This window comes from Hydra vulgaris, chromosome 04 (genome assembly GCF_038396675.1).
Source record: "Hydra vulgaris chromosome 04, alternate assembly HydraT2T_AEP".
Taxonomy (NCBI): domain Eukaryota; kingdom Metazoa; phylum Cnidaria; class Hydrozoa; order Anthoathecata; family Hydridae; genus Hydra; species Hydra vulgaris.
In genome coordinates, this window is record NC_088923.1 from 23069578 (window position 1) to 23082569 (window position 12992).

The window sequence follows — 12992 nt, forward strand, 5'->3', positions numbered from 1 at the left end:
ATATATATATATATATATATATATATATATATATATATATATATATATTTATATATACATATAAAAATTTTTTTTTATAAAAAGTTGCTTTAAATTACAGCACACTTATTTATACTTAAACATTAATGTTTTCTAAACCATATATTTAATATATTGCAAAGTTAGTGTCTAAGATTAATTCTCTTGTGAATAGTATTTTCTTAGTTCTGATTGAATAGTAGTTCTTAGTCTTGACCTTTTTTTATTATATAAATCTACCCATCTTTGTGCCTTGTCATTCACATGCCAATTTCATAAATCCTTTAGCATTTTTAAAAACCATTTATGCTAATGTTTTATTCGTGTATTTTTTTCTCCACAAACATCAGTGAGTTCTCTCCTGATTTGTTTTGCTTTATAAAACTAGAGTGTTATATTTTTTTAAAAACAATGTATTAGTTAAGTTAATTATTTAAATTTATTTTAATTTTATATAATTTATTTAATTATGATAGAGCTTAACTTTTGAACATTTTAAGTTATTTATTTTTATTATTTATTTATATAAAATTTATTTAAATATGATAGAGCTTTTTCATTGTTAAGAACTTTTTTATTGTTAAAAATTATTTTATTTTTTAATGCTAAATATCCTTAATAAAAATTTAAATGATGGAACTCCAAACCTTTTTTTTTGCATCACTACTCATGACCACCATACTTTTATTTTATTTTAATAAGGTGTAAAGAACCCTGTTTGGCTTAATGGCGCTGAACCAACTGGAGTGAATGAAATAAAAACGATACCAGCATGTGTTGTAGTTGATAAAAATCCTTGTGCTAACAAAGTTGATGTTCAAGTAAAGAAATGTTTTCAAAACAATGAAGAATATTTTGTTTATTACTTACAACCAGTCCCTGGTTGTCCTATGAGATACTGCGCAGGTGAAAAGTAGCAAATAGTTATGAGAAATTTTAATTGTAACAACTTGTATTTCAGTTGCAATTTAAAACAATTCTTTTTAAATTTTTTGGTGTATTTTTTAGGCAGCGAAAAAAAGTGTGATCCAGGCGAAAATTCTCAAACAGGATTTACACCTTGCTCAAGTAAGGTTTGTTGGGTTGTTTTGAATAAATAATTTTTTTTTTTTTTTTTTTATATTCGTTAACATAAAATCATTATGTTAAAGGATTTATTTATTATTGAAGGATTGATTTAGGTAGGATTTCTTTTGCTTTTTCAAAATTAAAAGTCTTTTTGTTAAAAAATTGTAGCAATGGGTTCCCCAATGAATTGATGATTTAAATTCAATCGGGCTGTTTACTGTTAGTTTTACATTAATTAAATCTTATAACAAAAAGTTATTAATTATCTAATTTATATTGAATAAAAAATATCAGACAAAATGCCTAAAAATTTATTATACTTCTAAAACAAATTAATTTAGTTTTTTATTTTATAAAAAACTAATTTAATTTGTTTTTAGAAGGAGAATTCATTTTATAAAAAAACTAATTTGATTTGTTTTGAGAAGTAGAATAAATTTGTAGGTATTTTGTCTGTTTTCTATTCAATATAAATTAGACATTTAGTAATACATTGTTATAATAATAAAATATAAAGATTTATATCTGAAAAAGTTTCTTTGATATTTGAATTGGTCACGTGTTTTTATTCCATTACGAGGTAATATTAAAAAAGTATATTTAACTAACATATATAAAAGTCTAAAACCGTATAATAAAAATTCCTTATAAATTGCCCAAAAGTTTGCTCAATCTACCCCAAAGAATAAGGCAGTTAAATGTTAAAATATTTTTTTTTGTTAATTATAATTTCATTGTAAGATTTTAAATTTTATCTAATAATCTTTTAGCATTAAAAAACTGTTAAAAAATGTTAAATTTCCAACCTCTCCTAATGAAGAAGGTGTAAATTTTACATGGTCATTACTTTTGTAATTATTGTAAATATTGTATATATATATATATATATATATATATATATATATATATATATATTACGGTGGGTCATATTTTTAATTTTTCTGATTTTTGCATCGTTACTAGTGGGAAAAGTTGCTACATCATGTAATATGACTACCTAAAAAATATTAGCCTTTTTGAAATTAGTTTAAAGGAGGCAACTTTTGCTTATATTATATGAGTATAAGATCCACTGTTATTTGCCTACATATCACCTGAAAATAAGTACAATCACCATGTAAAGATTAAAAGCTACATTTGTATACTAAAAAAGAATGTGAAAATGCAAAATCCTTATATAAAGTCCTTTTTACTGTCGAATTTTGGATATTTAAGCTTCAATTTTGAAGCGTAAACAAGCATTCCGTGACATTTTTCATAGGTTGTGACAATCTTGGATACTGTAGATACTTCTTTGACCAGAGGTTCAACATTTTGAGAATGATATGGAATATCAGGAACTTGTAGAGTGCCATTTGTAACATTAATTAAGAGGTCTTCATTGCTTACTTCAGATAAAATCGGAGGAGAAGAGATATCTACTACTATAAATTTGACCAGTCGATCATTTCTAAATATGAGAAATCATGGAAATTGAGAGAAATTTTTTGTAGAGAGAAAAAATGTACCCTATCAGTATTATCCTCTCTTCTACATACAATAATTTTCTTTGCTGCATCAACCATTTTTTTCTTGCCTTTAATTAGTTTCTTTGCATTGTTATTGTATCAGGATGATTAAGACTACGAATATATTTCATAATCATGAAAAAATTCTTTGCCACTTCAACGTGTTTCCAATTTTTCTTGGTTAAAAACAAACAGAAACAGTAAACTTTGATGATTTAATCAACAATTTTTATCAGACTTATTGTTGGCTTTACAATCAACCTTTATAACCGAAGCAGGTGATTGGCAAATGTGAGCCAGCTACTATAATATTTACATATCTGATTGATGGTTCTTCAGAGTCTAAGGATTGTGAGAAAGTCTTAGCGTTTCTGATGTTTAGATAATGCTTAAAGACTTCTGCTTTTGTAGGCAATTAACTTTTTGGAAGTTTACAAGGTTGGCCGAGCACTGAGTGTTCTGTGTCACTTCTGGTTATGATAAACTTTTTTCTTCAAGTTTATTATGCATTCTAAAAAGAATAACAATAAAAAATCATTTGTTATCCACATTTACAAAAAATACATTTAAAAAAGCCATGTTCTCTTGTGAACAGAAATATAAAGTGCCAACAAATCAATACACAAACATTCAAACAATTTTACAATGTGTTAAACTTTAACATTAACAATCAAAACATTAAAAGTATGCATATTTCAATACTAATATTGAAATATGTGTTCAGAACACTCACAATATTGTGAGTGTTGCATTATTGCCAGGGTAGTCCTGAAAAGGTCTCTCATGGGAACGCGGGTGTCTATTGATATAAGTAGTAAATGTTTTTTTATTTATGTAGGTAGTTTTCCCAAGATAGACAAAGATCCAGTTGTCACTGTTGGAGTTAAAAATAAACGAATAAGATTTGGTTGTAAATTTAACACAGTGAAAGATAGCAAGGCACGGTATGAAGTCACCTGGTTTCAAGGTCCTGAAGAAAAACAAATTAAAGGTCCTGAAATTTTTACAAGTGATCAAAATGAAGCTTTTCTTCAAAATACTAATAAATATGGAGAGAATGCTACATTTTGCATGGGTTATAATGTAAGTCATATTTTTATGCTACGCAACTTTTAATTGTTATTATTTATAAAATTAAATTTAGTGTTTTAAAGTAATGTTATTACTTTTGTCTACGATTGTTCAGTTTTTTATTAATTATAAGCTAATTTTTATAACTTTTAAAACTTTTTTTTATCTTTGCTATTTTAATATCAATTACTTTTACATAATTTTAATAAGCATGATTATTTTTATTTAGATTTATTGCAAAGTGCATTCATATTACATTGGAACTGAGAGCCTTAAAAGTCCAGTTCGAAAAAGTAATGAGTTCTTTGCAGGATTTCAAGTAAGAAAACTCGTTTAGCATAAAAATTAGTTAAAGTTCAAAGTTACAAAATGATTTTGATTCTTGTGAATAACATATTTTATCTTAGGTACAACATTTAGTATTACAATTTTCTCCAATTTGCTGATTTTTTTTGACAACTTTTTTTTCTTTTGACAATTGCTGATGCAACTACAAATTTCAGTCTTGAAATAAAGAAAAAATTTTTAAAAAGGTAAAAGGGATTCAAAAATCAAAAATTCTTAAAAAGCGATCTACTTCAATTTTAATGGGCTGAATTATATAAATGTCTGAAAACAAAAGTTTTTTTTAAGACAGCCTAATATAAAGCTTGAATCATGTTTCAACAATTTTGAAACCCGTTTTTTTAGATTTCCACCTTTACAATTTGTACCCCAAATTTTTTAAACTGAAAAGCAGGGACCTTAAACTCTGAAATAAAACAACAATTTTTTTTTTAATGAATTCTAAAAAGTCTAAATCAATTTTTAAAAAAGTCTAAATTAATTTTCAAAACATTTATTTTACTAGGGTAAAATGGGCAAAAGGTCCTTGTTTTAAGTAATTTTATGAATATATACATTAAAAATTTCCTTATTTTTCAAACATTATGTGACAAAATTTATAAAAATATAAAATATTGTAGTATGTTTATGCTATACATGATTTTAGTATTTTAGTATGTTCATGCTATACATGCTAGAAGACAAGTTCCAAAAAAGTATTAAAAAATATTTATTGGATTTCAAGACAATGCATTTAAAACTTTGTCTAAATTTTCAGGCATATTGGTCAAATATAGTTGCAAGCAGTTTTAAACTTGAAAAGCAAAATAAATTAAAAAAACATTCTCATGAGTATGTAAAAACATACTCGTGAGAATGGTTATTCTCAAAATCTCAAAAATGGAGTTCAAGCTTCATAGCAAGCAAAGTTCATAGCAAAATTTGTGTGATTAGATAATGGCTAAAGCCCTGGGTGAACAGTTAAAGTTTATTTTCAAAAATAAGTATTGGCGTTTCATCTACCATATTTATAAGAAATACCTATGGGGTAGTGAGCGACTGGGCTTAAAATTTGATCAGGGCCCAGACCAGATTTAATAAAAAATAGCAGGAGCCCGGTTTGTGATCGGGGCTTCATAAACATTGATGCACCCTAAAGTTTATATGTTTTATAAAAAATTTTTGTTATACTTCAAATACACATGCATGTGTGTTTATATATAAACATCATTATGATCAACATAATCATCATCATCATCATCATCATCATCATCATCATCTTTAGCTTGATGCTTTAGCATAAACCTTTCATGCTGTTTTTTATTTTGTTAAAGTCATACCACACATCCATCTGATTGTCATCTTCTCTTTAGGCAAATACTACCTCATATAAATACTTAAGTTTATACAAATTTTGTTCGCCAGCATTTAAATATATGTTATATCCATAGATATATATGTTATGTATGCATAAATGAGCCTCATCTCTAACCTCCTGTATACAAACAGGTTTGGAAGCTTTTATTCCTTCTTGTCAGTTTTAAGTCAAGCCTCATTCTACTCCACATTTTTCACTATCTTGTGCGGTTGCTATATTAAAACAGAATCTTTTTTTTTTAATCCTTTTTACAAGAACATCTCTTTTGAAAACAAATTTCTTTTCATAACTGCAAGAATTAAATGTAAAAAGGTCCTGCTATCTGATGCTAAGCTCTGTTATTTTCAGTTTTCTAAATCTTGTATCTTATCCCAGATGTTATTTTCTGGAAAATTTTTAGCTGTGTCATTAACTAAAGTTTAAGTTCCATTTTTTGAGTTATTTGAGTTGTTTGCAACTATTTATTGAAACTTTGAAATCCATTCCAATAATTTTAATTTTTAATTTTGGAAGATAACTTCTGGTATAAATAGTAACAACATTTTATTTTTTATTTTTATTAAATTATCAAAATAACATTAAAAAAACAACAAATTTAGAGGTTATTTTTAAAAATTTATATTTTTAATTTAAAATTAATTTTTAATTGTACTTAATAGAGATTTTAACCAATATAAAACTTTTAGAATAATTTTCTGCAATGAAAACCCTATAAAAAAGCCTGGGGGTCAGTGGGGAAGGATATTTCACTCCCACTTTGTTTTGTAATTTTTTTTTTTTTTTTTTTTACAAAATGTTTATCGGCTATTTGCCTTGTTATTTTAGTTTTTGATTTAAAATTTTTGTTAGATTTTTATTATATCCTTTACAATTTTAATCAACAATTTTATTTGCTAAATCTCAAATTGCTTGGATAGTTTTAAGAAACAAATTAATTTACAGCTAAGAAAAATAATACAATAACATTGTTATGGTTAACAATAATAAATCAATTATAAGCATTAGTTAAAAATATGTTTTAAAATCAAAAAATGTTTGTACTCCTTAATATACTTCCTTTTTTTTTCTTTTTCGAACTCTCTTAATTTGACCCTACTTTGCTGAATAGCCAACAGTATTTTTTGTCTGTCATTTTTATCACATAGATTTGAGACAAGCTTGATAGCCTGTTTCTAGCAGTTATTGACCACATACAGTTAGAAAATAAATTCAATGAAAACTTTAAATTGGTCAACAAAGCTCTAGAACAAGGGCAGTTTAGCTAATATGTGACATGCTTAGCTGTTTCTCTTGTAAGTCCAGATTTTTTCAGAAGATTTAAATTTTAATACTTCTCATAGTGTGTAGAAACAGTTTGTCAGAAAAGAACTATTGAAGCTTTTTCTTTATCATCATCTCCAAGTTCTGGAACTGCGTGTAGCCAAGGTTTGATCTTCATACCATGTATGTTGCTCTAATTATTTTAATGCTTTTTTAAATCTTTTTAGTACATCACTAGCTCCTCAATTATATGATTCTATCCACTTTCAATACTGGATCATCTCCCAGTATGCTTTTATGTTTTGAAAAGGTGCAGAAAAAGCTGAAGAGAATTGCACAAACACACGCATAAAATATAGAAAAAAATTCTAACATTTTACTGAATTCTTCTTTTAAACTGCGCAACTGATTACTTAAAACTTGGAGTTTAGGATAATATAAAGACTTTGCCATAAAATGTGCATGGGAAACCGATCCCAGAGCATTTATATCATAAATAGGACATAAGTAGGTTACAGTTTATATCTGGACATAAGTGAGTGTAAGTTCCAGAAATTCTTATAATCATCTCTGATTCACTAAGTTTCTGATTCAATTATGTTTGCTATATATATGTAATCCTGGCAGGAGGAGACTTTACTTTGTTTTGATGCTAAAGAATCAGTATTCTCAGTTTGATTTTGTCGCTTAGCCAATGTTAAATCTTTTATTTTTTGTTACTTTTTTAACAATTTATAAATCCTTTGAACCAAGGCAATATTATAAATCCTTTGAACTAAGGGTCATTTTCTGTGTCTTCTTTTGATCTTTTAAAAAATATATATCTGAATTGTGTGAATCTAGGTTGTTCCCATGTTTTTTCTTTAGAACAAAGCAAATATCAAGTTTTCTAATCCTAAAAAAATTTATTTTTGGCTAATTATACTTTGTTTTTTTTTTGTTTTGTTTTAAACTTTCCTATATTGGGTCATTTCATGCCAAATAGACCAATATTTTAGGATTTCAACATCGACCCTCCTCAGATTTTGATGAAACTTAGTGGGTTTCTTATTAATGAGAAAAACAATTCCTGAAAATTTCAGCATAAAATCTTTTGTTGTTCATGAGATATGGTGATTTGAAATTTCTGATTTTTTCAATAGTAAAAACTTCAGTAGCATAAACATGTTTTGTTCATACTTTGAAATTTTGTTTTTTGCAATATAGATAATGCAAAAAAACAAAATTTCAGAAAACCTTCTAGTTTTTTTTATTGTATACAACTCAAGACTTACTTTAATTAAACTTTGACATTGAATTCTCGAATCTCACATTTTCTCCATAATGGCTCCCTAAAAAACCTAAAAAATTGTTTGCAAATATAAAAAGTTGATTTTTTGATGAGTCAATATACAAAACCTGCAGTTTAAGAAGCAAAAAGACAAATTTTTTCTTTCTATATATGTTAAGCTTCCATATTTTTAGAAACTTACTGATAAGATACAACTCAGTGAAAAATTATAGACTTCTAAAAATGGCTGCGGCTAAAACTTAGGAAAATGTACCTCCACTTCAAAACAACTAGGATCAACACTAGTTTTAATAAGATTTTTTTTTCTTCTGCTTTAATAGATTTTATTACAGTGATTTCAGAAAAAAAAAATAGTGGGTACTCATGGGGAAGTTACAAAATCAGAACAATGAAAATTGCCCAAAATATATTAAAAACAATAAAAAATAAAGTTATTGTTGTACTTTAGTTTGTATTATATATTGCAACAAAGTATGTATGAATTTAAAAGTATGTCACAATCAATACTAGAAATAAGTCTTTAATTAAGGCTGAATTAAACTCAGTTTTTAAATGCCCTAGCTTTTTCCTGAACCGTCCATTTACTTTTTAACATGCACATTTTTTCCCTGAGCTTAGAAAAAAATTGAACACTTTTCCTTACATAGTGTGTTTGATTTTATGTCTGATTTATGAAGTGCCTTTATGCCCAAACACACCACCAAACATACACATATGAAAAGTGAAATTTAGTTTTTAATGTTTTCATATAAAACTTATAAGTAGCCTATTAGGTAAAAATGAAAAGAAAGACTTTTAGTGTAATTTACTTAATATTTAATATCATGACTATAAATTTTATAATATTTTTCCAATAAATTCACAATTCTAGCCCTCCTTATTGATTTGACTTATTTGATTATCATGTTCAAACTTAGATTGCAACTTACACCAAGTTATAATAGTTATTTGACTTGCCAACACTATGCACACTATGTAAGGAAAAGTGTTTAATTTTTTTCTAAGCTCAGGGAAAAAATGTGCATGTTAAAAAGTAAATGGACGGTTCAGGAAAATTTTATTTTTATTTTTTTCAATTTTTTTGTATAGTTAATAATTGGGAGTTTATAATCAAAAACTTAAGTATAAATTAGATACTAACTTACTTAAGTGAAAATATGATACTAACTTATGTTTTTTAATTGTTTTTAAAATAAATAATTCAAAAAATATGCATAGTTTTTGTTTATGACAGTCAAGATTTTAATTAAATCATGAAAGTCATTCTATTCAAATAATTTTTTTTTTTCTAATAATAAATAATAGTTTTTTGTCTAAACTAATATAAATTTTTGTAATTAGAAAAAAAAAGTTCAACCAATTCTAAATTAATAGTTAGCTCTTTTCATAGTTTATAGGAGAAAAAAAAATCAGTATTTTATTTCAATGTTCAGGTTCCCTGCTTTTCGGTTAAATAACTAAGGGTTTTAGAGTGTATATAGTAAAAGCAGGGACCTCAAAAGTGGGTTTCAAAACTTATTTTTCAGCATGAAGTTATTTTCATCTAAGAAGTCAATTTAACAATGCTAATAGTAAAAATAATAATAATCATAATAATGATAATAGTATGTAGCAGGTTAAAATAGTTGTAACAATTATAATTTTTTTAGATAACTCCAAAAATATTAGATCTTTCAGAAAAAGATAAACCACAAAAAATTACCGTTACATCAACAGTACCAATTGTATGTGAAGATGGAACTGAAAGTTGTGAAGTTCTTGTTGAGTTAGGTCAAACCAAAACTGACAGTTTTGTAGATTACTGTACATTAAAATTCAAACCTGGGCCAGCTGGTCAAAAACATGAAGTTGAAGTAGTTGCTAAAAGAGATTTTGTTGATGATGGACTTCAACGGATGTTTTTAAAACTGTTTATTCCTGATCATATAGATCCAGTTGACTGGAATTGTCATAAAAAAATTACAGATGTTGAGGTATTTTTTGAATTTGAACTGTTTTTTAATTTTTAAATTTTAGCAAAAATGTTACAAAGAGTGTCAGGGTATTCTCTAAGATATCGTGTAAGAAAAAGTTTATTTAAAGCATTCCCTGGACTCACTCTCTCAGAGATTTCATGCTTAAATGTACTCTGTTAAAAAAAATCTCTCAATTTTTAAAACCTGTACTTCTAATATGCAACATAGAGTTATTTATGATAAAAGATGGCGAAGATATAAAAGTTGATAAAAATAAATTTGTTGTAAACAACTTATACATAAATCATCAGAAAGTTATTGTGCAACCTTGATCATTTTTATTACCTGATCATCATATATAATTGTGATTTCTTTCTGATCATGGTCCCTAGTTAGTAAACATTATCAGGAAGTCAGACTTTCATGTATTATTCTAGTTTAATGATTGCCTGAATATTCTCAATAGAACAAGTTTCTTGCTTAGTTTTTGTTTTTGTTTAATACACTTTTTACTTAAACAAATATTGGCTTTGCTTTTATTTTTGGTTGAAATAGAAAACCAAATGAACTGATCATCTGAACTGAACCAAATAGAACTGATTATCTGGTCTGGTTATTTATAAGAGTCATTACCAAACTGGTATTGAAGCAAGTTGTTTAATGTGAAGTAGTTCTTGTCATCACAATAATTTTATAAAGAGATATAAAACACAACTTTCCTTTTATTTCTCAAGTGATTTTTATGATGGTGATTATTCATCTTGATTTTTTTTACATTTGTTGAAAAGATGATTTAAGTAACTGCCCACTAGTTCTGATTATTTTTTCTTAGTTTTAGCAATTCTAGTTAACTGAAATTTATTTTACTTATTTGTTAAGTAACGTTAATAGTTATTAAGTCATTTGTTAAGTAACGTAAATAGTTAATAAGTCATTTGTTAAGTAACGTTAATAGTTAATAAGTCATTTGTTAAGTAACGTTAATAGTTAATAAGTCATTTGTTAAGTAACGTTAATAGTTAATAAGTCATTTGTTAAGTAACGTTAATAGTTAATAACTCATTTTTTAAGTAACGTTAATAGTTAATAAGTTGTTTGTTAAGTAACGTGGTTAATAGTTAATAAGTAGTATAATTAACTAGTTATCTTTTTAAGATATTTTTTAAAAATGTTGTGTTTTTATAACTTTTTTTATAGTTATAATTAAAATTAATTTAAAGTTTATTTAAGATGCCAGGTAATTGCAAGTTATAGATAATATTAACTCTTTTACAACATTCAAAACACAATAATATTAAACATACTTACTGTTCCCTTGTTGGGTTTTCATGCTTAACACATTTGTGTTAAAAATTCGCAACAAACATTCTTTAAAATTTAAAAGAAACTTCAAACTGTGTGATGCTTCAATTTTTACTTTTTTAACAGTTGGATCTAAAAATTTAATTTGCATTTTCTCCTTACCCATTCTATAGAAACAACATAACAACTTTTACAACGCAATTACTTTTTTATTTTGCAATATTTAAATAAGTCTAAAGATAAATTATAAGTGATTTGATAAATCAAGTCTAAAGATATATTTTACGTGATTTTAATAAATCAAGTAATTTTAAAAAGTTCACATTAATGTTACAAAAGTTTAAATGACAATTTTGTAAAATATTATCTTTATATAAAAAATGTATATGTATATTTATTTGTGTTAGTTATCATCATGCAAGCGCATGCTTATTTATTTAGACTTAGTTTTTATGTTACTTTCTTGTTTTAGTTAATTTAGAGTCACTTATATTCACAATAAAAAGTAGTTTCTTATACCAGGTTTAAAGAGTTGATGGATTGTGCAATATCCAACAAGTATCAATTTCCTAACAGGCTTTCAGTAAAATATTTGTTTTAACAAAAGTTTTGTTTAACTTTAATTTGTTCAAATTAAGTTAAACAAAAAATATGTGCAGTATAGAAGGACTATAATTACTATCTAATAAAAATAATGTAGTATATTGATGTATTTAACTATATATAGAAATAAAATTTAGGCTTATCTATGGGTTTAACTTCGTTGACTTTCATTTTTATTCAAGCACTCATATTAATAAATATTGATTAGTGATCAACTTTGATTTATTTGTTGAAGTTTTGCTTTTTTTATTCTAAAAAAAGTCTCATTTAAACTTAAAAGGCTTTTGTTCTTCCTTTTCAATTTTTTTTTTCAACATCTTCACTTCCAACAAAGCTTCTAAAGCAACCACTGTTAGAGTTTGAAGTTACTGGAAGAGAAAAGATGAAGTTTATAGAGCAAGATAACGATTGACAGATGACTTAAAAGATTGCAAATTAGGAAAGCAAAATGAATGAAGCAAATTCCAAAGAGCTGATGTTCGAGGAAAAAAACTAGAGGAATAAGAGTTTTTGGAGCACTTAGGAACAGTCACAGAAAAAGGATGAGACTTAATTGACTGATGAGTAACACAAAAATGGATTTTAGTTGATAGCAAAAGAGAGGCCGCTCTTTAGAGCAGTGCCCATTATAGTATTTGTACAAAAGAGAAAGAGATGCAACATTACGATGATGTGATAATGCAACCTGCTCTTGCAGCAAGGTTGGCAGCAAGAGTATGTCCAACTATGTTTACAATGCGTTTTTGCACCTTGTCTAAAAACGTTAATTTTGCAATCAATTTGATATATGGTTTTCAAGAAAGATCGGAAGTAAGAGTTAATCCTAAAAGATGAATCATTGAGTACATTACCATTCATAAAAATAGGAAGTTCTAAATTATTGCTATAACGATTGGCTGAAAAAATTGGGTTTCATCTGAGTTACCAATTATTTAAACATTGCATTAAAAGTGTGCTTTCAACCTACCCTAAACTTGTTTAACATAATAAAAGTAATTTAAGTGTGTATCACAAAGTTATCATGTTTGTATCACAAGTGATAACGCATATCAGACGTTTTGTAAAGTTTTCATTAAATGTTCCAGGTTTTTATTTCTTACAATAATCTTGTAGAATATTTAGTTTATTATGAGCTAGTTAGCTAGTTAACTTTGTGATGTGTTTTCCTGACAACCCTAAAAAATTACCTTTACTCTTTGATTTAAGTCTTGTCT

The 12992-nt window shown here is 26.2% G+C and overlaps 1 protein-coding gene across 4 annotated transcripts in view; it reads left to right on the forward strand.

Annotated features, from left to right (window-relative positions):
- The window catches only part of LOC100198982 (von Willebrand factor D and EGF domain-containing protein), a 72147-nt gene that overhangs the window by 40645 nt on the left and 18510 nt on the right, over positions 1-12992 (forward strand). For all 4 annotated transcript variants that reach the window (XM_065795822.1, XM_065795824.1, XM_065795825.1 and 1 more), the window contains 5 exons: positions 721-924; positions 1027-1086; positions 3433-3677; positions 3895-3984; positions 9568-9891. In XM_065795822.1, the coding sequence (XP_065651894.1) occupies positions 721-924; positions 1027-1086; positions 3433-3677; positions 3895-3984; positions 9568-9891 (923 nt within the window). The remainder of the gene's footprint in view (positions 1-720; positions 925-1026; positions 1087-3432; positions 3678-3894; positions 3985-9567; positions 9892-12992) is intronic.